We start from the raw sequence: 27,454 nt of genomic DNA on the forward strand, positions 1-27,454 counted from the left end.
GTTCCCTGGAGGCTAGACAATATCAGAGAGCACATGACAGTTTGTTTGAACATACAAAATATATAGAAAACTGCAAGAAAATAGAACTTAGATGTGAGCCAGCTCCAAACCAGAGCCTTATCCTGTCACCAATCAGGGCACACAACGAATGGGGATTTCCGGGTGAAGAGGGACAGTGCTACAATGGACAATACTTTATATTTATCATCCCTTGTTATAATAATGCTCAAGTTGTTTATCAACATTTCACTCATGACGTGGCAGGTTTATTCCTATTCTGGCAACCAGCATACTTCTGTTGCACATCTGTATGTGACATAGCATTGTTTGAAGTATACAAGTTCAGACTGAGACTTACTTTGTATGACGCTGAGTCCAAAGAGATGACAATCCCTTAACCTCAGAAGGTCGCACACCTGGACAAGTAACTCACGACATAATATTTTAACCTGCAGCAGAAAAACACAGGATTGAAAATATTAACGAGAATCTGCCAATATGTTCTTCAGGTGTTTTATGATCTTTAAATCAAGCCCCATCCTGAAGCCGCTGTACATTCCCGGCTTCCACTGAAGGTCAATGGGAGCTTTGAGTGTGTACCAAGAAATGTAAAACATTAGGCACATAAATTATGTATTCTATACCATGCATACTCCAAATTCCAGCTGATCCCATTACCCACTGCATGAGACAGACATTTAACTACCTAAAGGTAGGCCAAGATGGTCACTACTTTTGATATCAGTCTAACAAAATATTTGCCTCTAACAAAATAAAATGCTTGCTACAGGCAAGGCCTTTCACACCGACAGGCCTTGGCTACAGTGCCACAGATCCACAGTCACTTAGGACCTCAAGGTTGTCACTATACTGTAGGTGGTGGCCATTCAGCACTGCACAGGAAGGACTAAACTCTGGTCTTCTCCAAGGATGAAAATCAACCTTGTGCAGAGGGCTGGTGTTAGGCCTAGGAACCACCAAAGTCCCAGGACCTTAGTTCTGCATAGTCCAAAGGCCAAAACCTACCACTTGTGCTAAAAGAGGATCTTCTTTAGTGGTATCAGTATTAGGGCTTAGTTATGACACAGACCAACAATTCCAATTCCAATTCCAGCCAGTAGAGATCTGTGGTTCAAAAACCCACAAATTACAACATCGAGGACTCACAAGAGTTTAAGAATAAAGCAAACTAAAAGTGTCCCCCATGTTGCTGCTCCTGTTAATTTGCAGTACAGGTTTTCTTCCCGTTGGAGTTCTCCTAAAGGGCCCGGTTCTCCATTGTCCTGCACTGTGCGCAGTAATTTACACCCAGGCAAAGGAAGTGCAATATGGATGTAAAACACTACCAACCTGATTCTGTAGCATTTCTACTCCCACCTGGCACTACTGTGAACACCTACACGTAGTGCAGGGGACAGGGAATCAGACGCACAACTCCTAGTTCAGAATCTCATTAACCTGTAGAGTGGAACAATTTTTGGTTTCTTTCTCTAGAATAAATTTCAGCCCAGCCCTTTGAAAAAGCTAAGAAACCCATATTATTGTCAAAAGGCTCCATTCTGCCTCTATGTTCACCCTTCCAAAACCAATGGGGGTTGGGCATGCATGTCAGGGGCTTAACTGGACCCGGTTCTAATGATACATAAAGGAATGGATCACATCTAAAATAATGTCACTTGGATTTAGCTAGAGCAGTGCACGAAGAATGAATTCTCAGAGCATCAAGCCCTGATGAGACAGAGAGAATAAAATCCTGATGTGCCTTCAAATGTGAGTAACTGTAAAAGGAGTAATACACTTAAAACAGCAGAAGACCGACCTCTTTTAGAAACACATTTGTTAGATATATACACACACATATATTTTCTGTGTCCTAAATCAAATATATTTTATATAAAACGGAGAGGTTACCAAAAGAGTGAGCTTTTGTACATACCCTCCAGTTGCCACTTTTCCATGCTGTTTGATGTAACCGGGCATAGAGAAGAAAGGCAACTGCGTGTCAAGTGGACTTCTTAAAAAAAGCCTGCTTTAAACTAATTTTGAACACTGTGTTGCAAGGAGAGTTGCCCTGGGCAGATAACTCTGCTCATCTGTCAGTCAAGTGGCAGCCTGGAGATCACCTGTGTCACAGGTGTCAGTGTGTGATAAAGCGACTCCGTCAGTAAAACAGGGGCAATCAGGACAATGCAGGCTGTGGGTACAGCATCCTAGGAGACCCAATGCTAGATGAATGCACAGGACATACCTGGGTTAAGGCGTTTACCTACATTTATAATGATGTTGAGAGAATCGTCGTTGGGAAGGAAAATACAAACGCTGCGGCGGTCTTGCATGATTCTGTTATTATGGAAGTTCAGTTTGTTCATTGTGTTCTGGGCTCTCTCTAGTGGTTCAATGCGGCGCTCCGAGTCCTGGTAGAAACCTCAGGTTCAGAGCACTCAGCAGCCAACAGCTTCTCCTCATCACAAACCCATCACAGGAGGGACATTCTGGCCTCTCTCTCTGGGGGTGCCATAGCTGGGAAGGAGAGAACACGTGAGTGTCATATCAACAGGGAAGGGATCTCAGCAGCCTTCTTTGAACAGTGGAAGGGCTACAGAGCTTTAGGCCCTGGGACGCATTTCAGTGGAATCGTTTCCCTCAGTGGCTCTCAGCCTCTCCCATCCTGAGACCGTATGTTACAACAGAAAAGGGTTCCCCGCTCCAGGGCCAGATTAACACATAGACACATGTGGCATGTACCTAGGGCCCCAATTTGTCAGGGGCCCAACCCAAGCAGTGCTGCGACCCTGTGACCCAGGTCACAATGCCACTCATTCAAATTCGGCCTGGCTGCCCCTCTGTCACAATGGGGCAGGGGGACGCACCAAATCTGAGTGAGTGGCATCGCGACCTGGCGCAATGGGTCACAGCACCACTCAAACCTGGCCTAGCCGCCCCCCGTCATGAGGCCCAGCCTGAGCGGGCAGTGGGGTGGCCCACGCTGCTTCTCCTTGCTGCTTCTACGGGGCCAGCTCCTGCACTGGGGCTCCCCGCACCAGGAGCCTGCCTAGCTTTGCCTTGCTTCCAGCAGCCCACATCCCCTCTACTCTGCCCGCAGGACTTGCTCAGCAACAGCCTCAAGACCTGCTACAAGTACGGGGAGCTGCAGTGAGTGCCCACATCCTAGAGGGATGGACCCAAGGGGTTAACAGGGCAGCATCTGTGCAGCGGGGAACCCTGGGGGACGGACCTAAGGGGGTTAACAGGCAACATCCGTGCCACTGAAGCCTGTCACTGACTGATCTGGAAAGGGAAGGTTAACTAAGCAACATCCATGCAGCACAAGCTGGATGTACTTGGGTTACGAAATCGTAAGTGCAGCTATGCTGGCCAGGGCAGGGTTAGTATAAATGCATCCCTACTGTGGGAGCATCTACTTTAGCTGGCCTGTAGAGGGGCCAGAAGTGCATGTTTGCCGGGGTTAATCTAGTCCTGCCTTTCTCTCTTGGGCACCTGCCCCTCAGGTTGGGAACCCATCACTTACACCTAGCAACAAAAAGCCAGCTGGATTTACATTAATTTCCTAACACCGTTAGGCATTTACAAAGTGATGTGGAATTAACAGCTGCAACTCTCAATACAGAAGTATTTGTATTTAGTTAGCTTGCTTTGATGAAATGCAATTCATTGTTATTCAGTGTCTTATGTGGTAGCCTCTGTACTAGCTCTCTAATGCTACCAATGCATCCTCAAGGTACGTTTTGACCATCTGCCTCTCGGAGGATTAACGTGGGATTTATTATTTCTCATTTAAAACATCCCTGCCCAGTTTTAAGGTACAGCAGCAGACAGAATTACCAAGGAATAGCAGTTTTATAAGAGGTATTGCAGACAGCAGCAAATGATGCTGAAATTTCACTGCCCCACTTCTACAGACCTGTTGTTTCATGAAAAATTACACGGCTACTGAAATGGCCATCAAGTGACACCATCTAGGAGGAGTTCTCTCAGTCCGACATCATTAGCACAGATAGGAGCTTTCAGACCTTTGAAAAATGATAGTCATCTCACCCAATGTAGTGATTTTGAAAAGGGGAAACAAAAGTACCACGGCGCCCAGGTCTCAACTTTCCTTTTTTTTTTTTTTTTTTTTTTGGGAAACATACATTCTGTCCGTGATCCTCCCAATAAAGTTGAACACAGGCATTTTTGTGCTGGGCTGGTCTTTGGCCACGTGGGCTCGGATTCTGCGCGCACACACACAACTAGCTGGCCATACATGAGCCATCTCATTGAGTTCAACGTGTAAATGGGTTACAAGATCAAGGCGTTAATTCCTGCTCTGTATATTTCCCAATATACAGACACCCCCTTCCCCCTGCACTGTCTGCATACAGAGTCTGCACTCCTAGGAGTGGTATGTTAAAGCCTGACAAGTTGGTGAGGTTTCAATGCAAGGTAAAACGTACTATTAAATCAGATTTACCTTGGGCAGACTTTTACCACCCAATCTGTTCCATGCTAAAGCTAGAAGACTTAAGTGCTCTGCAAGGCACCCTGTTAAAACAGTCACTCACGGAAACTATTTGGACTGGGTCTTTGCTCCCAACTATATTAAGGCCCCAATTCAGCAAGGAACTTAAGCACATGGATAACGTTAAAACAGGCTGCCAGTCCCACTGACTTGGGGTATTCATGTGCTTAAATATCTTGCAGAATCAGAGAGACTTACTCACTTAAAAAACCCATCCATTATGTTACTTGAATACCGCTCTGAGTTCCCACCCATACAGGCGGTGTTGCAAAGAGGACATGACATACCATTTTACCCATATGAACAAAACCAGGTCTGAGGCCAATCTAGTACGTATCAGAGTTACACAGAACCACGAAACCTCCTAGGACCGAAAGCTCAGAGACATTAATTACAGTGGCCAAAAATTCCAACTGACCCTGAAAAGCCTTGAAATGGCAGTTTTATTCTTCTGGCTTGGTTTCAGACAAGCCTCTAAAGGGCTTTACTGGCATATTAAGAAGGGGAAAATGTATATATGGCAAGAACAAAACAGTTCTTTTTGGAAAGAAACAGGAGTGCACTTGGATTTAATTTGTTGCCGCTAGCAGAAAGAATGGGTGGTACCTTTATAACTGCTCAGCAACACACCCCCAGCTCTGCTGTATTTAATCCATTTGTTTCTTCCATGATCACTTATATTCTGACCCTGATTATTTCAGGATTTAACAAATGAAAAAAATCAAAACGCGCTACTGTTTTTACAAGACTATAAATTGGAAGCTCATAATTCTTTCCTTTCGGGTTTTAGAGAGGCGATTTTTTCATTCCTATACAGTTAGTGTAAGTACTTCCCATTTCAGTATCCCCCTCCTCCCCATCAAAACTGTTCTATAGGAGGGATGTTAGAAGTTATTAATGTCTTATTGAAATTCGACTCCTTAAATGGTCTTAACCTCAGGAAAATTTCCTCTTAAAATATACATCAAATATCCTCAGCTGACATGCATCAGCACAGATCCACTGACGTTAACCAGCTGTGGATCTGGCTCCATATTCCGAATTAAACTGCAGTCTCTCTTTTCAGGAATTATCTACTGGTCATTAACACACCTAGAGAACAGAAGGAATGTTTCTGCTGACCCACTTTCTATGCGTTAAATTAGAAGCACCTAAAGTCTCACCACTAGGAGGAAGCCACAATTTTCTTAGCAGATTGAAGAAGGAGAAATGGGAAAGGCTCTGAGACATGAATCATCACTACATACAATTTTGTAATTCAACAGCTGAAAGGCTCCAGTCAGATGGGAGATATTACTGCAGTTGCTTTACTGATATAATTTGCAATGGTCTAAAGTGTAAAATTCACCATCTCCTACAGCTCCGTTTTGATCTTGTAATAAAGCGGATGGGTCAGTCCAAGGCTGCCCAGAACATGACTATGCTCAGATTCCAAGCACCTCAAATGCTGGAATACATTCAAATTCCTCTACTTCTATCTGGTGACAGGGAGAGCACATAGTGACGCTAACCCATCTCTCCCCCAGCAGGGAGGTCTTACAGCAACAATCCTCCAGGCTGACTGGCTAGCAGACAAGGGCAGCGCTATCTTTCCAGCTACCCAGACGAGACTTTATGAAGGGCAAATTTACTATTGCTTCTGGCCTTTTCCAGGAAAAGATCCTTGTGTCCTTTGATTCTGACTTCACTTGTTTTCAAATCAGGACACTTATAAGCTGTGTTGCAGAGTAAGACACCAGTATGTCTCCGTTGTTGTTCCCCATGGATCCTATATCGAATAGGTTATTCCTTCTCATTTATTTACTTGTTTGTTTGATGTTCTGAATGCTACATTTAGAATGAAGGACACAGTTTGGTCCCTTCTCTTCTAGTCTAGTGTATCAAAGTTCTTATACTGCACTCTCACTATGTGCCATGACTGTACATCTGATACATACCATCCAAGGCAGCACTGTCCAATGGATAGGGTACTCGACTGGGACTCAGGATACCTGAGTTCAGACTGAGAGCAAAGTTCAACCTGGAATTAAAATGGCTTTAACAGTGAGGGTAATTAACCCCTGGAACAGATTGCTAAGGGGTGGGGTAAATTCTCCATCACTTGGAGTCTTTCAGTCAAGATTTGCAAAAGATCCATTCTAGTTCCACTATAAGGTGCTGGGCTAATCACTGCATGAAATTCCCTGGCCTGTGTTATGCAAGAGGTCAGATTAAATGATCATAATGGTCCCTTCTGGGCTTAAACCCGATTAATCTTGCACTGGCTCTGCCATGGGCTTGCTGTACACCCTCAAACAAGGCACCGCACCTCCCTGTGCCTCCGTCTCCACTCCTGCCCTCTGTTTTGTCTAATTAGACAGAGCTCTTCAGGGTAGGGACTGTCGTCACTTAGGAGGTATTTGTACAGCGCCTAGCACAATAAGGCCCTGATCATACTTGTGGTCTCTGGATGCTACCGTAATACAAAAAACAGACTTGGGGAGATTTACCACTGATAGGCCCTAAACTAACCAAACTCTTGTAATGGTCATGGAATAGTTCAAAAGAACCTGGCCTCAAATGCATGTTTATCACCATTTCCTCTACTCAGACACTCCCCTGCGCTTTTTGGGCGTCTGAACAAGGATATGCAAAATAATTGTTGGCCTCCTTTCTGCAGCCTATGATGTAGATGGTTTGCAATGTCTCATGTGACTGAATAGTCCAATCCAAGATTTGCATGGTCTTTGGCAGTTACTGAAAATGTATGGATCTTGGCTGGGAGCTGCTTGCTTCCTAATGGCTCTTTTCTCATCAAGCTGTAGGAGCCAGCTCCTGTCATGGACTTTGATACCCTGATGGAGACAATGGCGCCACTTGTTACAATAGGATATGCAAAGAAGTTTTAAATAGGATAGCAGAGAAAGCGGCATTCTCTCTCCTTTGCAGAAAGCTCTTCACTGAGTATTTCAGTGGCCCTCAAAAAGGAGAGAGAGAGAGAGAAAAAAAGTCAGCTCAAGGCAAGATGTCTTATGAAATACTCTTCAGAGTACGTGCTCAGCATACACTAGGCACAGAAATGAAGGGGTCCTCCAGCTGACGGAGGTTTCAGTTGAATAGAAGGAGACTCATTTACAGCAGCTGCCCTTAATCTTTCCAGTTTTCCCTTTGATAAGAAAAAGAGCAGTTTTGATGGTATTTATAAAGAATAACTAGGCAACACAGTGGTAATGATATCCGGTTATCAAAAGCATTTTCTTTTAAAGGGTGAGCTCTGAACAAGTAGTTTTAAGTCACCGTGATGATTTATGAATGCCCAGATAACCTACACAATGAAACATGCAAATGTCTCGCATAGAAACTACTACTACTTCCTTTTTATAACCTGTTGATTTACGCTCGCACTGAGGAGGCTGCCCCCTTCCTTCAGCGGATATTTGCCTCCGACCGAAAGAGAGCACTGGTCTCCGTGCCAGTTTCATTTGCCTATTCTGAAAGTGCCTTACGCTACACCCTAGCCTTACCGCTGCAGTAACACAGTTATGAAACTCAGAGTGAAGGGCCCCATGTTAAACTCAGCTCTGAGCTGTTGAACGTAGGCCTGATGCAGACATCTTTCAGTAAGGGCAAGTCAGCTCCCGTGCTCCATGGCCGCAGAGTCCCCCTGGAGAACTGGTCTGATTCTGCTGGGCACAAATGGAGCTAGGGATTGTATAGTGGGGGACACACTCCTAAGCAGAGCCTCACCCTGCATGGGCTTCCTGCACCACACCATGACGGGTGGGTGGACACACAGGCAAGGCTGCATATTTTGATGATCTTCCTATGATCGGGAGAGGGGTTGGAGCAGGCTCTGTGGCCTGGCTGTGGAGCCTCTATATTGCCTACATGGGGAAGGAGTCTTCCTCCCTCTCTCCCTCTTGTATCTGCTCAGGTATTAGCCTGTCCACATGGGGCAGACACTGGTCTCAGGATTTGGACGTATACAATTACATGACACTAGGTAATGTGGCTCAAGGGGGATGCTAATGAAATTCCCTGAATTGAACTGACAGAATCAGTCCCGACTATGACAAACCAGGGTCTAAATAGAACAGCCACGTTAATTTCAAGGCTCATTAAAAATTACAGGGGAAAACAAAATAGCACTTGCCACGAACCCACAGCCCTGACACCTCAAACTGGAGAACTCCGATTTCCTCCAAACTCATTATTTGGAAACTCAGGATAGGAGGGTGGGGGGACAGCGACCTCACAGAGGCTGGTGGGATGGAGCAGAATGGAAATCAGGCTCTTCTAGTTTTCACCAAAATCAACAGGATTCTGCCCAGAGTCGGGGGGGAAGGGTGGCCATAGTGTGGCGTGGGCCTGGCTGGGTGTACAGCTTGGCCTACTCATACAACGAAGTAGATGACATCTGGGCATCACAAAATGGGGAAGAGATGGCCAGCCCTCTGTAGAGATAGAGGTGGTTAGCGACTATTTAGAAAAACTGGACGTGCACAAGTCCATGGGGCCGGACGAATTGCATCCGAGAGTGCTGAAGGAATTGGCGGCTGTGATTGCAGAGCCCTTGGCCATTATCTTTGAAAACTCGTGGCGAACGGGGGAAGTCCCGGATGACTGGAAAAAGGCTAATGTAGTGCCCATCTTTAAAAAAGGGAAGAAGGAGGATCCTGGGAACTACAGGCCAGTCAGCCTCACCTCAGTCCCTGGAAAAATCATGGAGCAGGTCCTCAAAGAATCAATCCTGAAGCACTTAGAGGAGAGGAAAGTGATCAGGAACAGTCAGCATGGATTCACCAAGGGAAGGTCATGCCTGACTAATCTAATCGCCTTTTATGATGAGATTACTGGTTCTGTGGATGAAGGGAAAGCAGTGGATGTATTGTTTCTTGACTTTAGCAAAGCTTTTGACACGGTCTCCCACAGCATTCTTGTCAGCAAGTTAAGGAAGTATGGGCTGGATGAATGCACTATAAGGTGGGTAGAAAGCTGGCTAGATTGTCGGGCTCAACGGGTAGTGATCAATGGCTCCATGTCTAGTTGGCAGCCGGTGTCAAGTGGAGTGCCCCAGGGGTCGGTCCTGGGGCCGGTTTTGTTCAATATCTTCATAAATGATCTGGAGGATGGTGTGGATTGCACTCTCAGCAAATTTGCGGATGATACTAAATTGGGAGGAGTGGTAGATACGCTGGAGGGGAGGGATAGGATACAGAAGGACCTAGACAAATTGGAGGATTGGGCCAAAAGAAATCTGATGAGGTTCAATAAGGATAAGTGCAGGGTCCTGCACTTAGGACGGAAGAACCCAATGCACCGCTACAGACTAGGGACCGAATGGCTAGGCAGCAGTTCTGCGGAAAAGGACCTAGGGGTGACAGTGGACGAGAAGCTGGATATGAGTCAGCAGTGTGCCCTTGTTGCCAAGAAGGCCAATGGCATTTTGGGATGTATAAGTAGGGGCATAGCGAGCAGATCGAGGGACGTGATCGTTCCCCTCTATTCGACACTGGTGAGGCCTCATCTGGAGTACTGTGTCCAGTTTTGGGCCCCACACTACAAGAAGGATGTGGATAAATTGGAAAGAGTCCAGCGAAGGGCAACAAAAATGATTAGGGGTCTAGAGCACATGACTTATGAGGAGAGGCTGAGGGAGCTGGGATTGTTTAGTCTGCAGAAGAGAAGAATGAGGGGGGATTTGATAGCTGCTTTCAACTACCTGAAAGGGGGTTCCAAAGAGGATGGCTCTAGACTGTTCTCAATGGTAGCAGATGACAGAACGAGGAGTAATGGTCTCAAGTTGCAATGGGGGAGGTTTAGATTGGATATTAGGAAAAACTTTTTCACTAAGAGGGTGGTGAAACACTGGAATGCGTTACCTAGGGAGGTGGTAGAATCTCCTTCCTTACAGGTTTTTAAGGTCAGGCTTGACATAGCCCTGGCTGGGATGATTTAACTGGGACTTGGTCCTGCTTTGAGCAGGGGGTTGGACTAGATGACCTTCTGGGGTCCCTTCCAACCCTGATATTCTATGATTCTATGATTCTATGATTCTATGACCCTCTACTATTCTCCCTGTCCCCCTGTAATTTCAATCCAAGATATCTTTTTTTTCCTTCCTAAAAAGCTTCCTTCCAGCAGGTAACGTCACTGGTGCAGAATGGTGACTCTGGGATTCCTATATACACAGTCAGGAGAGCACTGGGGATGCTGGAGGACACATGGAGCTAATTCAATGCAAATTATTCAAAGGCAAAAGACTTCATTAAAAAGGACACCATCAATCTAGGGAGGGAAATCACTTCTGCCTGAATTCCGATTGGTCCATTCGAGAAGTAATACCTCAAATTATTATTATGAAGCGAGATTAGAGGAAGAGAGCTTTGTTTTTTCAGCTTGTTTACTCTGGACAGCATTTGACAGCATTTTGCAAACAGTCTCTCAATGACTCTGCAGCAAGTATGCTCAGTTTACAAGTCTAAATATGTCCAGGGATTTTAGTGAGTGCTAACGTGAGGGCCACCCTCTGAGCTGAAACACCAGGGATCGAACTGGGGCCCTCCAGACCTAAAAGCGTGAGTTGCTCCAGCATGACCTATAGCAGAGGTTCTCAGCCTTGTTCTTTCTGAGACCCCCCTCAACATGCTATAAAAACTCCAGGGCCCAGTGGGGGAGGGGGGAGAGACTCAGGCATAGGCGTAGTTTGACTTCTATTTTGGGTGGGGGCAGGGGCCGGCAGGGCTCAGGCCAGCTCTGAACAGCAGGGTGGAGGAAGGCAGCACCACCTCCACCCCGACCCACCTCAGCAGGCCACCCACCTGTCTGGGCTATGTGGGGTAGGGGTTCAGGTCAAAAAGTCTGAAAACCACTCAGGATGCAGGCAGGGAGTAGCTAGGGGCTGAGTGCGAGCAGGGGGGTAGCTCAGGGTGTGGGCAGAGGAGTAGCTGGGGGCTGTTTGCAGGCGGGGGGGTAGCTCAGGGTGCGGGAGGGGTAGTTAGGGGCTGTGTGCGGGCGGGGGGGTAGCTCAGGGGTAACTAGGGGCTGAGTGCGAGCAGGGGGGTAGCTAGGGGCTGTTTGCAGGCGGGGGGGTAGCTCAGGGTGCAGGGAGGGTAACTAGGGGCTATGTACGGGCGGGGGGATAGTTAGGGGCTGTGTGCAGGCAGAAGGGGTAGCTCAGGGTGCAGAGAAGGGGTAGCCAGGAGCTGTATGCAGGCGGGGGTAGCTCAGGGGTAGCTAGGGGCTGAGTGCGGGCATAAGGGTAGCTCAGGGTAAAGAGAGGGGGTAACTAGGGGCTGTGTGCAGGTGGGGGGGAGCTCAGGGTTCAGGGATGGGGCACCTAGGGGCTATGTGCAGGTGGAGGGAGGGTAGCTCAGGGTGCAGGCAGGGAGTAACTAGGGGCTATGTGTGGGTGTGGGGAGGGTAACTCAGGGTGCAGGCAGGGGGGTAGCTCAGGGTGCAGGGGGGTAGCTCGGGGCTGGATGCAGGCAGCTCAGGGTGCAAGCAGGGGTTAGCTAGGGGCTGTGTGCAGGCAGGGGGGAGCACAGGGTGCAGGGATGGGGTACCTAGGGGCTATGTGTGGGTGGGGGGGTAACTCAGGGTGCAGGCAGGGGGTAGCTAGGGGCTGTGTGTGGGCAGGGGGGTAGCTCAGGGTGAAGGAGGGGTAACTAGGGGCTGGATGCAGGAAGCTCAGGGTGCAGGCAGGGGTTAGCTAGGGGCTGTGTGCAGGCAGGGGGAGCACAGGGTGCAGGGATGGGGTACCTAGGGGCTGTGTGTGGGCAGGGGGGTAGCTCAGGGTGCAGGGGGGGGTAACTAGGGGCTGGATGCCGGCAGCTCAGGGTGCAGGCAGGGGTTAGCTAGGGGCTGTGTGCAGGCAGGGGGGAGCACAGGGTGCAGGGATGGGGTACCTAGGGGCTATGTGTGAGTGGGGGGGTAACTCAGGGTGCAGGCAGGGGACAGTTAGGAGCTGTGTGGGGGCAGGGGCGTAGCTCAGGGTGAAGGCGGGGTAACTAGGGGCTGGATGCAGGCAGCTCAGGGTGCAGGCAGGGGTTAGCTAGGGTCTGTGTGCGGGCAGGGGGGTAGCTAGGGGCTGTGTGCCAGGAGGGCTCCTCTGTGGTCACTGCTCCCCAAGGGCTCTGCTGGCCACAGAGCGGGGTCCCCCTGTCTGGGCGGCTCTTACCAGCTGCATGAGCGGAGGAGCAGCCGCAACCCCGGGCACCAGCAGCAGACGGGGGAATGCCGTGGCTGCCTGCTCCATGACACCAGCAAGAGCAGCAGCTGCCCGCCTCCGGCTTCCCGCCTCTGAGACCTGGCCAGGGGATGGGGTCTCAGGAGTGGGGAATGGGGGGGCGGGTATGGAGCTGCCCCTGGGACTGCTCTGCTCTGGCACTGCAGTGGCGGGGGGGGGGGGGGGGGGGAACACACAAACCAGTGCTCAGGGTTTCAGTCGCGGGGTCCTGAGGCCCCCCCTGAAATCCTTGGTTGAGAACTGCTGACCTAAAGAACCAAGGCTCCATAGCTGGGAGCCGGAACAGACTCCTATCTTCTGTCAATTGGTGCGGAGGGGGGCCAGGAAAACATACTCGCCCCTGGGTTACGCCAGTACCACAGCCTGGGCCCGGAGCATCAAACAAAGCTCCTTGGGTCTCACACCAGTTGGAACAGAGGGCCTCTCCTCAGCAATACCCGTGCAACCCCTGGCCTTCCCATTACCCGCTAGTGGCAGTTTTGTAACCCCCTCTGGCTGGAGGTTACACAGGTATGACTGACTGGACCTGAAGATCCTTTGGTTGATAATGTGATAAGGTGGAAGAGAACACAGCTCCCTCTCCCACGGCTGGGCTGTCTGCAAATCTACGGGAGTCCAAAGCAGCAAACGATCATTTTTCCCACTACAAGTAGACGACCTGATTCTGATTATACCCAGCTGCTCCAGTGCACGAGTGACCAAGATGGAGCTCTGCTCTTGTGCTGTTCAGAAGCTCTTATCCGCGGGAGCGTAGCTCCCTTTCGGTCTCTCTGGATCTCAGCCAACTTTCAGTTCCCAACTTTCTCCCTCGTTAGTCCAGACAGTGCAGTTCCTAATTATGGTGGCACTCCACTCCTGCAGAACCCCTTAGTCTGAGCCCTGCCGTGCTTCACATTGCAAGACACACTCTGCAAGGTTTCAAATTTCCATTGGAGCCACCTCACTCTCAGTCGCTCCCAATTCCTTCCTTCTTATCTTAGAAGCGCTGCAGAAGCATTATATGGGCACATCTGACTGGTACAGGTTTTTATAAACAGTGCACTGGCCTGAGCAATAGGTTTTTTCACCATGCCTGGGCCACGCAGACTTTACTAGGAACATGAAACCCTCAGGGTTGCCAGTTCTCACTATTAATTTGGTGTTTTCTTAAAGCCCCATTTCCTGACGTAAAGTGATTCCGTGAGAATCTCAGCTTTCATTTAAAATCAAAGTGAATTTCTAGCCTTTATATTGAAGGGAAAAGTGTCACGATCTAATCCAAGCACACCCTAACAACTCAGATGCAAACAAAAAACCCTAACAGTTGTTATTTTTAAAATCTCATGATTTAAGACAACCTCATGATTTTGGGGGCCCGAATCATGATTTTTCAACATTTGGGTTGGCAACACCAAAAACGCAGTTAATATCTAAATTGTTCCACACAAAATGAGCCAAAGGCACTATTTCTCACCGGGATCAACAAAATTACACGAGCCTGGAGTTTCTAGGCCAAGCCATTTGGATGAAGTGAGCCAACAGAAACCATGGGAATGGTTTCCAAAAGTGAAACCCATCTCATTTTTCAGCCCCCCAAATCTTCTCAATACCTGGTCAGGTTTGTCCCAAACTTTCCAAAAATATTCTATCCTGGGCTAAAATCCGGCATGTGAAATTTCAGATGGATCAGTTTGGTTTGGCAAAGTAGAGCGTGTAGGATGAAATTCAGCTTGCAAAATCTCAGCCATAAATTTAAACTAATACTCATCATAATCACAACCACAAGGGAGAAAAGTGATTTAGGCTTCCAAGGAGGTTTTGTAAGCAGACAGCAAATTTTCACTTATGCTCTTGGCTTTGCAGTGTAAAAGGGCCTGAGCATAAATGAGAATCTGGTCCAGAGGGCATTCTGAAGAGCTATTATACAACTTTCTGATCGTGTCCCTTAAAACAAAGGCTTCCTGTTAGAGGAAAGATCTTTGTACATATTAGATTTAAAATACAAACTTTCAGCTTTCAATTTGTTTTTCATAATACTTCTTGCAATGTTAGCAATTTAGTGAAGACTTTCAATCAAAAGCTCTTTGGAGAAGGGAACTTTCATTTACTAGGGGTAACATTTTTCAAAGTATCTAAGTTCATTAGGGGTCCCGTTTCAAAAGTGACTTAGAATCCTTAGTACCTAAGTCACTCTCTCATTGAAAGTCAGTGGGAGTTGGGTTTCTAAATGTCTAAATCACTGTCGAAAATGAGACTTGGGTAACATTTTATGATGTGTCTTAGGATACTAAGTCCCTTGGGCACGGCTGGAAATTTTACTCAATATGTTTGCATAGTGAGACTTTAACCTGGTTGGCTTTTAGCTCAGATAATAATATTTCAGTTCTTCAGATCACCTGCTCTTCCTAGGTGATCCTACAATAAAATTCACAAGTGCTAAATTGTGGCATCACATTAACTTAAATAAGTAAGAGGCTGGGCTGATAGTCACTTTGCTAAAGAATCAAGCAAAGACAAGCGGAACAGTGAGGGATTTGGGTCCTTATTAAAATACAGGCTTCAGAGACAACAGCAAAGGGAATACTGAAGAGGGCAGACTTAGAAAATTGCTTTTTCTGTAACTGGTTCCTTGTTTCCAGTTTGTTCAGATACAAAAAAGGTCTCTTTAAAGCAGCAGGAAATAAAACCAACCCCTAAAAGTAAAGGAATACCAATGGACACAGACAGGAATAAAATCTAAATCTAAACCTTAGGTCAGGGAACCACACAAAGAGGAGTCAGACACACCTGTCGCAATCTCCTCAGCCTGTGGGAACAGAAACTAGGATTCCTTGCTGATAAGCACTTGCTGATACTGAGGGGAGCACCCAATGAGTGTGGTGAATTTAGCTGCTGGCACTTAAAAGGTTAAACTCAAAACTGTTCTCGGAGTCAGGCGAGAATACAGCTCCAATTCCACAGAGCATCAAGTTAATATCACATTTCCTGCTTAGACTTGAGACTGGTCTCATCATTTAAATTAGAAATTAAAAGACGAGACAAGATACACAAGCTGAAAACAGCGAGAGCCGCAGAGCCTGCACGCATTGCTTTGTTCAGACAGTCAGTGCAGCCTGATGCAGAAGCAAACATCTCCCACCATGTGGTTCAGAGACAGCCGTTTAAGGCACTCCCTGCAAAACAAGCCAATGGCCTTAGGATACTGAGCGAAGAAACTAACTTGCATGCATTCAACGAAGTGAGCTGTAGCTCACGAAAGCTTATGCTCAAATAAATCTGTTAGTCTCCAAGGTGCCACAAGTACTCCTTTTCTTTTTTTAACTTGGGGAAAGGGCGGGCAACACTAACACAGCCCAGTCTGTGGCAGAGCAACAAGCTGTCGACCACCACCCAGCTTCTCTGTTGCCTAAAAACAAGTCACGATTCCAGTCCCTTTTGGTCTCCATTTGGCAGCCGGGACTCCCCACAGTGCTCAGCTGCAGTGTGAAAAGTCTTTATGCAAGGAGTTGAGTTTAGGTCAGTTCCCTTCCCGCCATGCCCTCTCTCCTGTACACTTCACAGCGAATGATTCAGGAGCATCACACAACATTATTTAAAGCAAATAAGGTATCTCATGCATGCTATGTACAGTGTGAATTGATCAGAAGCGATTTATCAGGAGTAGCTGAGCCTGGACTACTGAGGTCTGTGTGAACACCACTCACCATGCTCAAGACCACCAGTTAATATTTTCAAAAGGGACTAGCAATTCTGGGTGCCTCAATTTCTAGAGGCCCAAACTGAGACACCCGAAGAAAACCTGATTACCCGCCAGGAGCTCAGTGCTTGCTTTGAAATCTGGCCTGTACATGGGACTCAAGTCGGGCCCCCAGAACTGAGAAATCCAAAATCATTAGTTCCCTTTGAAACTCCTGGCCCACCGTCTTTTCACATACAGTATCCTAGCAAACATGGGCGCCTCCACCCCACTACCATCTGTGAGATATTACTGTACTGGATGGAGCTAGCTTTCTCTGCAGGCCACAGAAGTGCGGACAGCAAGATTGGTCTGATTTGGGTGTCATCGGGTTTGTGGTACCGTGACTCTTAGTCAGCTACAATTTCTGGTACTATTTTTTGCCCTACAGTTATTGGAGTTGATTCTTCTTCTCACTAGGGCCGATGCTACTAACCAATTGAAAAAGGAGATTTGTTTTTTTGCATTGCATAGCTCTAAACCCCAGAGGGAGAGACCACATTACAGCCTAAGGCCCACAAATCATATTCAGATAAGTAGCCCTGCTGAGCCGAATTGGGGAACCCTTCTTCATGTCAAGATTGTTTCAGGAAAAGGACCTTCTGTCGGGAGAGCAATGAGGCTGCTTAGAGTAAGGAACTACCCACGTGGGTGAGCCTGCTGCTATGCTGAGCCCACTACCTGTCATGCTGACCAACACTACCCGGAAACAAGGAGACACTCCCCATCTGTTTGCATCCATCCGTTGTCTCTAGTCTTAGACTGTGAGCTTATGGGACAGGGATGGTCCTTCTGTTCTGTGTTTGTGCAACACCTAGCACAGTGGGGTCCCGGACCAAGACAGACTCCTGCACATATGATAAAACAACAATAAATAGTTATGAGTAACAGCTTCATAAACTGACCCACTATGAGTAAGGCAAGCAGGATTTAGCCCTGTACCTACAGAAAAGATCATCCAAACACCATTGGTAACTTTATCAGTAACGGAGTAACTTTAAGAACACTGGATCTGGTCTGTGAAGCTAGACGGACCCAGTAACATTAGCCATCATTACTGCTTACTGTAAGCATGCAGAAGGATTAGTTGCTTTGCAATATTAAGCATCTCCATACATAGCACAAGTTGGGTCTCCACTGGCGTCCCGAGTTCCAGGACGGGAGTTGGCTGCTTTAATCCCACATCAGCCCTGTTCTTAACCGATGAGTAACAGCAGCAAAATAGGAAGCGTTATTTGAGGAGAGCCCCAGAAAAGCCCAGCTGCCCTGTCTGTATGCAATGCCCGCTGGCACTGGTCACACGCTGCTAACACAGAGACCTGGGGGCTCTCTAGGTGCTACTGCAATACCAATAATAAAGAGGAATAAGAAATGGCGCCAGAGAGAATGCGTGCAGGAGAGAGGCTGCCAAGCCATGGCGAAGGATCCTAGTTGTATCAGAACAAGGGAGCATTGTATTTGCTACACAGCTATAACAAAATGCAATCGAGATAATAAACTAGGAATAAATGCTGGATGGAAACACAGATACAAACAATGACAGTTTTTGGGTGAAGAGTAGAGGCTCTCCTTTCCCGGAGCCCTGAGAAATCCAGAGAAGGGGCAGCAGGTGGAGAAAGCAAAGTGTGATGGTGGGGTGAGTGGAACTCGTTCTAAACAGGTCTGGTTCTTACTTCATCGCACTTGATGGTGTCGGGGTACAAACTTTCAGTGAGAGAAGGAATGTCAGATGCAAAGCAAGGTGTTTTGCTGATGGTGTCGTATTTTCCTTCCCTTCCTATACACTTCTAATCACCCAGCAGACCCTGTTCTTTCCTGGGGCTGTCCAGGGGCCGGTTTGCTCAGTACAGACCCCTGCTCTCCTCCAGAGTCCTTCCTTTTTCCTCCCGCTTGCTATGATCACCGCAAATTGCGCCAGCGGTAAGTCAACGTGTCAAACAGCAAACGGTGCTGGGCAGTGGCTGAATGGGCAGCCACCCATCCGACCCAAGAAGGCAAAAGCACATCTCCTACGTTTAATGACTAGTCTTTGCCATCTCTGTAAATGGAAGTTGCAGTCCATTCCTGAACCCAAGCCTTCCTCCTTGCCAAAAATCAGCAGCCAGTAGCAATGCTCTGGGGCCAGCTCCCCCATTTCCCTTGGATTTCATAACAACATTCGCAGAATAAGGCCTGGCCTACATTTAGAAGTTAGATCAATCTAGCTACATGGCTCAGGGCTGTGAAAAACGTCACACCCTGAGTACCGTGGTTAGTTCCACCTAAGCCCTAGACTAGACATTGCTGGATCGACAGAAGAATTCTTCCTTTGACCTAGCTCCCACCTTTTGGGGAGATGGCTTAACGCCCAAGACAGGAAAACCCCTTCTGTTGACGTAGAAAGCATCTACGCTATAGGAGCACAGCGACACGGTCACGGCTGGGCCGCTGTCGTGTAGACGTAGACCCTTAGAAAAACAAAATGAAAGCATGAAGAGTATCCTTTTATAAAGGAAAGTTCACACCGTTCCCAGGGCAGGAAGACCATTCAACATTCAGAGATGCAACCCGTGGCTGTTACCTGTCAACTCACATCCACCCAGCAGTTCCTGGTCCAGCAAATGCTACTGTCAAAAATGCCAGAAGGTGCTCTGAAGGGTAGGAGATGAGCATGTCAGAATAACCAGATCACTTGATTTTTACTTGAGAGGGAGGCCTGACTTCTGAAAGATCTCTATAGCGTAGCTTGGGTGCACAACCACAATTCCTCTGAACTAAAAATGCTCATTAGTCCGGAAGGATCAATTAAATGGTCCAATAGCGAAGACCTATTCATGGCCAGTATCCTTAGTAAGCTGGCCATAAAGGACACTGGCCATAAAGTCATCTCTTGCTTATCAGAAGTTAAATTTTAGGGACCAATCCTGTACCCATTTTTCTTCCCTCACTCCATTTGTCTGCAACATCCACTTGGCGCCTTGTCATAAAGCTAGTCTGTGAGTTCCTTTGGACAGGAACTCTCCTGCTGTTTGCTTGTACAGGGCCCAGTGCAAAGGGGCCCTGATCTGTGAGTGGGACCCATAGGCAGGGCTCCTTTTCAAACAATAACAATAGTTCCCCACACACCAAGAACTCCCAGTGAATTTGAAACTTTCGGGAGCAAACGGCCAGCCGACCTGTCATCTCTCATTCACTATTGCGGTGTCGACTCCCGTGTACCTTCCACCCAGGTCACCAACCTCCAATGCCTACTTGCTACATCGTCAAACAATCTCCTTCGTATTTTCTCCCATGCTGCCCCACATGTCTGGCAGGAGCTCCCCATAAACACCCCCCAAACTAACTGTCCTCCTTCAAATCCCTCCTTGGAACTCTCCTTTGCTGTGGTGCTTACAAAAAACGTGATTCGTCCGAGACCAGTGCCGAGCCTCTTGACCCAAATTGTCTCACTGCCTCCTTATATTCTGCCAGTCTGTCTGCATCCACCTTTTCTTACACTTGCATTATCAGCTCCTGGGGGCAGGGACTGTCTTTTTGTTCTGTGCTTGTACGCGCCTAGCGCGGTGGGGCCTCGGTCCTTGACTGGGGCTCAGAGGTACTACGGTAATACAAATAATCAACAAAATGACTAATCTCAGATACCTGAAAAATTGGTTTCCATGTTGAAAGAGATGCAGGCACTTGGGTTTGGTCCAGTAAAGCTCAACTTTTAGGCTAAGTGTCTTTGAAAGGCACCATACAACCAGGCTGTGCACACTTATAGAATTCATGAATTTTAAATTCCAAGATCCACTTGCTTTTTTTGACAACCACCTGTGATATGAAGCCATGTCAGATGTAGCAACCAGGCACAAAAATTCCTTTCAAACATGATGCATTTCTAGCAGCCTGTATCCAGCGGGGGGTGGGGTGGGGGGGAATGCTGGACTCTGGAAAATTCTTTTCAAGCATCTGCTTCTTATTTCTACAATGTAATCTTTGATTCCTTCATGCATGGGCCTTCCACAGAGCTCCCTTTGGCACATATGCCGTGCTGTTTACTAGTGAGCGATTCGACTGTGAAATTCCTATTATCTGGTAGTTAAGAATGGAATCTGCACATTTAACTTTGGTTATCCCGTCCCTAAAATATCTGCATCTGTTACCTCTAAGAAGGGTCCTGACCCACTCAACTGCCCTGGACGAATTCCATCCATTATTTGATCAGAGGAGGCATTAAAAACGCAGGGCCTGATTTCTAGACAAGCCGAACACGCTCAGCTTCTGCTGACTTTAATTGGATCGGGGTGGGGTGGGGGGGTGCTGAGCTCTCTGGAAAAAAAATCCGTCTGTAAGGAGCTAATCATATGATTCTATGATTCTAATGCTCCCACACAGCGGTGGATGAATGGGGGGGCAGTGTGGGGGCAGTTTAGCTCCAGGCCATGTTTTCCCTCATCTCCGAGCTCATGGAAATCCTTCAGCTCCCACTCCAGAGGGTCAGGCCTCCCGCTCCAGACACCACGCGGGAACTGTTGGTGTTCCAAGCAGTGTTATCTGCCACTCGGTCCCCTCAATGGGCTGTGCTCCGCATCTGCACAGGGGGCAAGGTGACGGTCGCTTGAGCAGTGCTACTGAAGTGGAGGTAGATCACAGCTCACCACAGGGGAACAGTGCCCCCCCTGCAAAAGCTCTGGGATCTGTGGGTTGAGAGCAGAGCTTTCTGCAGATCCTTAGCCACTGCAGGTTGGAGGTCCATGCCCCCAGCTCCTCTGTGGTCCCCAACTTCCTGAGCAGACCCCTTGATGGAAACTCCATGAGGTTCACCTTGGAGCACCCAACCAGGGCCTCTGCTCTGCTCACGTGTTTCCTGTGGCCGTAGAAGGCTGGTTATTTCTCACACTGTAGCATCATTTTTCCTCATTAGAGCACAGATTTCTTCCTTCACCCCAATCACACCCCCTGCCAGAACACACCGAGTTGGCATTGTCATGAGAATGCTATTTGTGACCACCTTCTATGGTCACTAATAAAACGCACGATGAAGGGAGAACAGAGAACATCAGTTCAGAGCGATCCGCAGATAAACCCTGGAGCTAGTCTGCACTGCTCCGATTCCCCGCAGTGTATTGTTCTCATTGTGTGACACATTTATTCCTCTTCAGAGTGTTACAACAGATTTTCCACCTACTGTATTTAAATAGCAAAGGGATCATCATTGATGGATACGAGAAATAGAGTTCTGAATAAGTCCTTGCATATTTTTACAACACAAATGTTGCCAAATGTTTTTCACACAGCCACCTTAAAGCATTAAACGAACTCACTAGTCACCGACTCCTGGCTGAGCCCTTAATTCTTAAGAGCTACTAATAGGATAAAAAGGAATGGATGAATTGAGGGGTTATACAATAAAGATTTGTACAAGGAAAGTAAAGCAAAGCAAGGATGAAATGTCCAACTGAGGGAGAGTGGAAAGATGAATTTACCATGCTTCACTTCACTCTGGAGGAATTTTTTATTTTTAAATTTTAAAAATGTCTTCTTCATGATACATCATGTCAGTGTAGGTTTGCAGCAAGCTACTGTTACAAGTTTTAAACCCCTCACTTAATACAACTTCTGCTAACCAAAAGCTGGATTAATTCAATTCATGTTTGCGGTTGCCACATAATTAAAATTGTCTCCAATTCTGCATGCATTAAAAAGTTTCCATGTACTGTATGCAAGCAGATGAAAAAGACCTTCATTGGAACAAGAGCTCTTCATTATAAATATCAGATTACTTCATCTGCCACAAAAAGCCAGAGATTGGATGTTGGAAAACCAAAGCAGAAAGAGAGAAATAGAGGATTTGCCATATTGAATTAGATGATTGGACCATCAGTTTCCATACCCCACCTCTGGCAGTGGCGATAACTGATGCTCTGGAGGAAGGAAAAATGAACACACGATAGCCAATTATGTGCCGCTGTATATGGGGGAACAATTTGTTCCTGAGCATAGCAGATGACTATCAGATCCTGAGCATCTAACACTGGTATAAACTTTCGTGGCTTTAATAAAGACAAGAGAGTTACTCCAGATCTACAGCACTGAGGCCGATTTCAGAACCTGGCCCAATCGCTCTGCAACTGACCATATGACTAGGGTACCCTTATCCACAGACATTAGCAACGGTCACAGTTCTCCAGACCCTTTCTGAAACCCAGCCACAGGATCTGATCCCAGGACATCCTTCAGCACTGTCATGCTTATGTCTCATTCTGAAGCCAAGGGGAACGCTGCCAGAGCATGTACCTCAGCACAGTGAGGATGGAAAGGTAGTGGGTGCGCTTACACAGTGAGCTGAAAAGGAAAAGTCAAACCAAACTGTGGACTGCTCTGGGAAGGATGAAGGCAGACTACTGTTTGACCCTTCAAAAGGACAGATCTTAAGAAAGTTAAATGCTCAAAAATGTAAGTCTGATAGCGTGGCAGACCTTGGGAGACAGGCCAGTCCTTGCTTACAGACAGCCCCCCAACCTGAAGCAAATACTCACCAGCAACCACACACCACACAACAGAACCACTAACCCAGGAACCTATCCTTGCAACAAAGCCCGTTGCCAACTGTGCCCACATATCTATTCAGGGGACACCATCATAGGGCCTAATCACATCAGCCACACTATCAGAGGCTCGTTCACCTGCACATCCACCAATGTGATATATGCCATCATGTGCCAGCAATGCCCCTCTGCCATGTACATTGGTCAAACTGGACAGTCTCTACGTAAAAGAATAAATGGACACAAATGAGACGTCAAGAATTATAACATTCATAAACCAGTCGGAGAACACTTCAATCTCTCTGGTCACTCGATTACAGACCTAAAAGTGGCAATTCAACAACAACAAAAACTTCAAAAACAGACTCTAACGAGAGCCTGCTGAATTGGAATGAATTTGCAAACTGGACACCATTAAATTAGGCTTGAATAAAGACTGGGAGTGGATGGGTCATTACACAAAGTAAACCTATTTCCCCATGCTTATTTTTTCCCCCAACCGTTACTCACACCTTCTTATCAACTGTTGGAAATGGGCCATCCTACAAAAGGGTTTTTTTCTCCTGCTGATAATAGCTCACCTTAACTGATCAATCTCGTTATAGGCCAGAATTCTTGTGCCAAAGTCGGTTTCTGCCCAAGCTAAATTAGGACTGTTGATTTAGGATCAAAGGGGTGGCATTCCTAGGATTTAAATAAGTGTTTCTGCAGGTGCTTCTGATCTACCCTGGGCTGCTGAACCCTTACATTTTGGGGCAAAGCCTGTAGGGAAGCCCTGCTTCTCATGATAGAAGTTACCCAATGTAAATATATGAAGGCCGTACGCTGCAGCACAAAATAAAAGCACTGGACAAGTCATTCCGAGTGTAACTCCAGTAAAGCCAATCCTGTTACTCCAGGGAGGTGTACCCCAGCTTAGATGTTCAGCAAACAGCGCTTGGGGACACTAGTTATTGCCAGGGTGGGGAGCTATTGGAGAGGGAAGGCAGAAGTCACATGGGGCCCGATTCTCCTTTGCCCTGCACTTTGGGCACTCATTTACTCCACCGCACAGCCAAGCTTTCCGCCTGATTTGCACAAATAAAAACGAGGGCACAAAGGCCCCGATCCAGTTCCCACTGACATCAAGGCCCTGCATGGCCACCAACAGGAGCTGAATCAGGATTAAGATGCAAGGCAATCGAGAATCAGGAATGAGCTTCGAAAGATTTAAAAAAACCCAAACATCCAGACAAACACTGAAAACTGAGCAGGTTTCAGAGTAGCAGCCGTGTTAGTCTGTATTCGCAAAAAGAAAAGGGGTACTTGTGGCACCTTAGAGACTAACCAATTTATTTGAGCATAAGCTTTCGTGAGCTACAGCTCACTTCATCGGATGCATCCGATGAAGTGAGCTGTAGCTCACGAAAGCTTATGCTCAAATAAATTTGTTAGTCTCTAAGGTGCCACAAGTACCCCTTTTCTTTTTACTGAAAACTGAGTAAATTCCCCAGTATCAGCCCAAATTCTCCTCTCAGCTCTGGTGTAAATCCAGTGACCTGGCCCCCATAACCACCATATCTGAACGCCTTGGTGTCTATTTCTCCTCACAACTCCTGCTAAGTTTCACACTCTACTGATCACTGTGGAGCTGCTCTGCTGTCACTCCTGCAGCACCCAGGGTTTCAGACACCTCTGCAGATGGATTACCCCTTGCCACCCCTTAAAAGCCCTTCTCACCGGAATGTACAGAGCCCCGGCTGAGCTGCACTGCACGGGACAGACTGTCAGCGATGCTACTTGCAAAGGAGATTTGGCTGAAATCATGTGTCATTTGCTCTGTTCAAACACAGAAACAAAACAAACTGATATCTTGAAAATGGAGAACAGTTCCTGCTGCACAACACAGTATCAGTCATATCTGTGCTGGTTTGGATGCAGAACGCTTGGCAGTTTTCAAGGTCCAGAGCCTCATCTGGTATCAATTCGCAAAGTATATATCTGCATAGCTCCACTGTAACTATGCAAAATCTACACCAGCTGAGGAGCTGGCCTTTCGTGTTCATTTGTAAAGATACACCTTCATCTGCCGCCAGTTTCCTGAGGAAACGCATTTCTGAAGGCTCAACTATTCAGGTCCAAATTCTGGTTGCTTTGTGCACATAAAACGCCCACTGACAACTGCACCAGTAAGGCATTTTGTCTGCACTAAGTTGTTACCCCCAAGGAGAAAAACAATAGCTTGTTTAATGGGACCCAGAATTGCTAAATCTTCTTTGTTTCAACCCAACACCACGTCATGCTAATATCAGGAAACCGGTTTGTATTTGCTTCTGAATCTTTGAGGCAAAGTGTGATTTCCTACAAAAAGACGAGAACCAAAACCATTTCTGATTGCTACCAACCCAGAAAATATCTGAAAACATGACATTCCACTAGATGTATACGCTGCTGAATAAAGGCAACACTGCAAAAAGCAATGGAAATACACGGGGCCTGCTGCTTTAGCCACACATAATTGAAATGTTGTTTGTGTTTTTTTTGTTTTAAATCATACCAAGTAACAAGGAGTGGGTAGGGCCTTGTCTCTGCCCTGCCTCACAACACACGAGTCCATACAGGAGACGTAATCGTGCCAGGTAGAGGGCTGAGGCAGGTACCTTGTTCCAGAGGAGTTGGGGGGCAGGGGAACCAGGGACCAGGGTGTGACTGAGTCACAATTCACTCTCCGGTCTGTTTCTAGGGCAGAACCTATAAGGGTACGTCTACACTGCAATTAAACACACGCGGCTGGCCCATAGCAGCTGACGTGGGCTCAGGCGTAGGGGCTGTTTAATCGCAGTGTAGATGTTTGGGCTTAGGCTGGAGCCCCTGCTCCAGGACCCTGCGAGGCAGAGGGTCCCAGGGCTCTGGCTGCAGCCCAAACCTGAATGTCTTGAGCCCCGTCAGCCGAGTCAGCTGGCCCTGGTGTCTAATTGCAGTGCGGACATACCCTAAATCCTGCCCCTACACTCAAGGCTCATGGTGAAGCCGCAGACTAATACGGAGGTATTAATGTGTCCATCTTCCACGGTGAACACCACCGAGATAAACCTGCGCTCTGTCCATTTGTTTTCCCCCAAATCTTTCCCAAGTGCTTCAACCTTCAAGTACAATTTTTAAACCGTACAAAGAGCTGCAGCTGAACACAACGGCACGGATGTGTCTGAACAGCTTTAAAGGGAGGGGAGGCAGTTAGCGCAGACAGACTGGGGGATTTGCCTTGATGACAGCGACAACCCAACCACCATCTCCAGAAGAGGGACCAACCCCAGGCAAAACACAGACTAATTCTGGGCCTGTTCCACCAACTCTTACTCGCGTAAGCAGTTCTTGCTCCGGTAGCACTGTCATAGGAACCAAGGGCAACGCCAGAGTGAGGAAGGGCCCAATCCTGCCAGCCTACGTGGTTACATTTTCACTGTGGGCTCGATCGTGCATGGTGCTGACTGCCCTCAACTCAACGGGAGCTTAGAGCGCTCAGCACGTCGCAGGATCATGCCCCAAGCATAGAACAGGGTCAGAGTCCGTGCTGTGCTTCCCAGGGGGCACGACACACAAGGAACGACTTGGGGGAGGGTCGGGGGCAAAGATGGCTACCAGCCATTTCTGCATCCCCCATATTCTCGGTCAGCTGGGGGCTGATGCGGTTTCTGGCACAGATGCTACCCACGCTGCTGATGGACTGCCCCGCAGCCTGGAGCAACCCAGAATCTTCGTAACAGTCAGTGCTGTAGAAACACCTCGCCAGCCCCAGACACTGCCCCATCACCAGGCTCTGCAAGGGTCGAGGGCCATGTAGTCCTGCACTGCTCTGGTACCAGGAGAATTACTCCCCAGCAAGTTGCAGTGCCTTTACAACCCCAATATACCTCCAGAGTGGGGAATAAGGACCTAGGGCCAGAATCCCACCCCCCTCTCTTTATACAGAAGTAACAAACCAGCACCAAGATCAAATGGGAAGCAAGTTCAGGACCTATGATCAATTGTCTTCCTACACCACAGTAAGTCCGCCACTCTTTTTTGGCTCCTGTTTCCCTCCAGCGTATCCTTACAGAAGTTCCTATGTGTTGTTTTGCTTTATAGCCGTAACTAGCGAAACGGTTAGTAGTAAGACATGGAGCATTCCTCATCCCATACAAATGATTAAATAGCGACACCAAGGCAGAGCTATGTTTATCAGTCTTTAATATTCTTCAATAGTAAAATATCAGGAACAAAATCTTACTATTTTGACCCAACGCTGCTGCAACATACAATATCTTTCCCTCTGATGTATAATAAATCCCAGCAAAGCTGAGCTCACCCTGGCATAGCACAAAAATGGCACTACATTGTCAATGAATATTTTTCCACAGGCAGTGTGGTACATTCACCCCAGGACTGTAATTAGCGAGGAGACTCTGAAGGCTGTAACTCTTCCTGTTTTGAAATGACCCATGTAATATTAATCAATAGAATGGGTA

General features: G+C 47.4%; 1 protein-coding gene across 12 annotated transcripts in view; it reads right to left on the bottom strand.

Annotated features, from left to right (window-relative positions):
• The window catches only part of FRMD6 (FERM domain containing 6), a 75,220-nt gene that overhangs the window by 39,205 nt on the left and 8,561 nt on the right, over positions 1-27,454 (bottom strand). For 7 of the 12 annotated variants that reach the window (XM_043549840.1, XM_037901324.2, XM_043549839.1 and 4 more), the window contains 2 exons: positions 2,271-2,520; positions 359-449 (listed from right to left, as the gene is read on the bottom strand). In XM_043549840.1, coding sequence (XP_043405775.1) covers positions 359-449; positions 2,271-2,369 — 190 coding nt within the window. In that variant the 5' untranslated portion in view covers positions 2,370-2,520. Of the gene's footprint in view, positions 1-358; positions 450-1,350; positions 1,381-2,270; positions 2,521-3,922; positions 4,032-27,454 lie in introns of those variants that run through there. The other 5 variants (XM_037901325.2, XM_037901322.2, XM_037901323.2 and 2 more) reach the window with 2 other exon arrangements.

Source organism: Chelonia mydas, chromosome 6 (assembly GCF_015237465.2).
Source record: "Chelonia mydas isolate rCheMyd1 chromosome 6, rCheMyd1.pri.v2, whole genome shotgun sequence".
Lineage (NCBI taxonomy): Eukaryota > Metazoa > Chordata > Testudines > Cheloniidae > Chelonia > Chelonia mydas.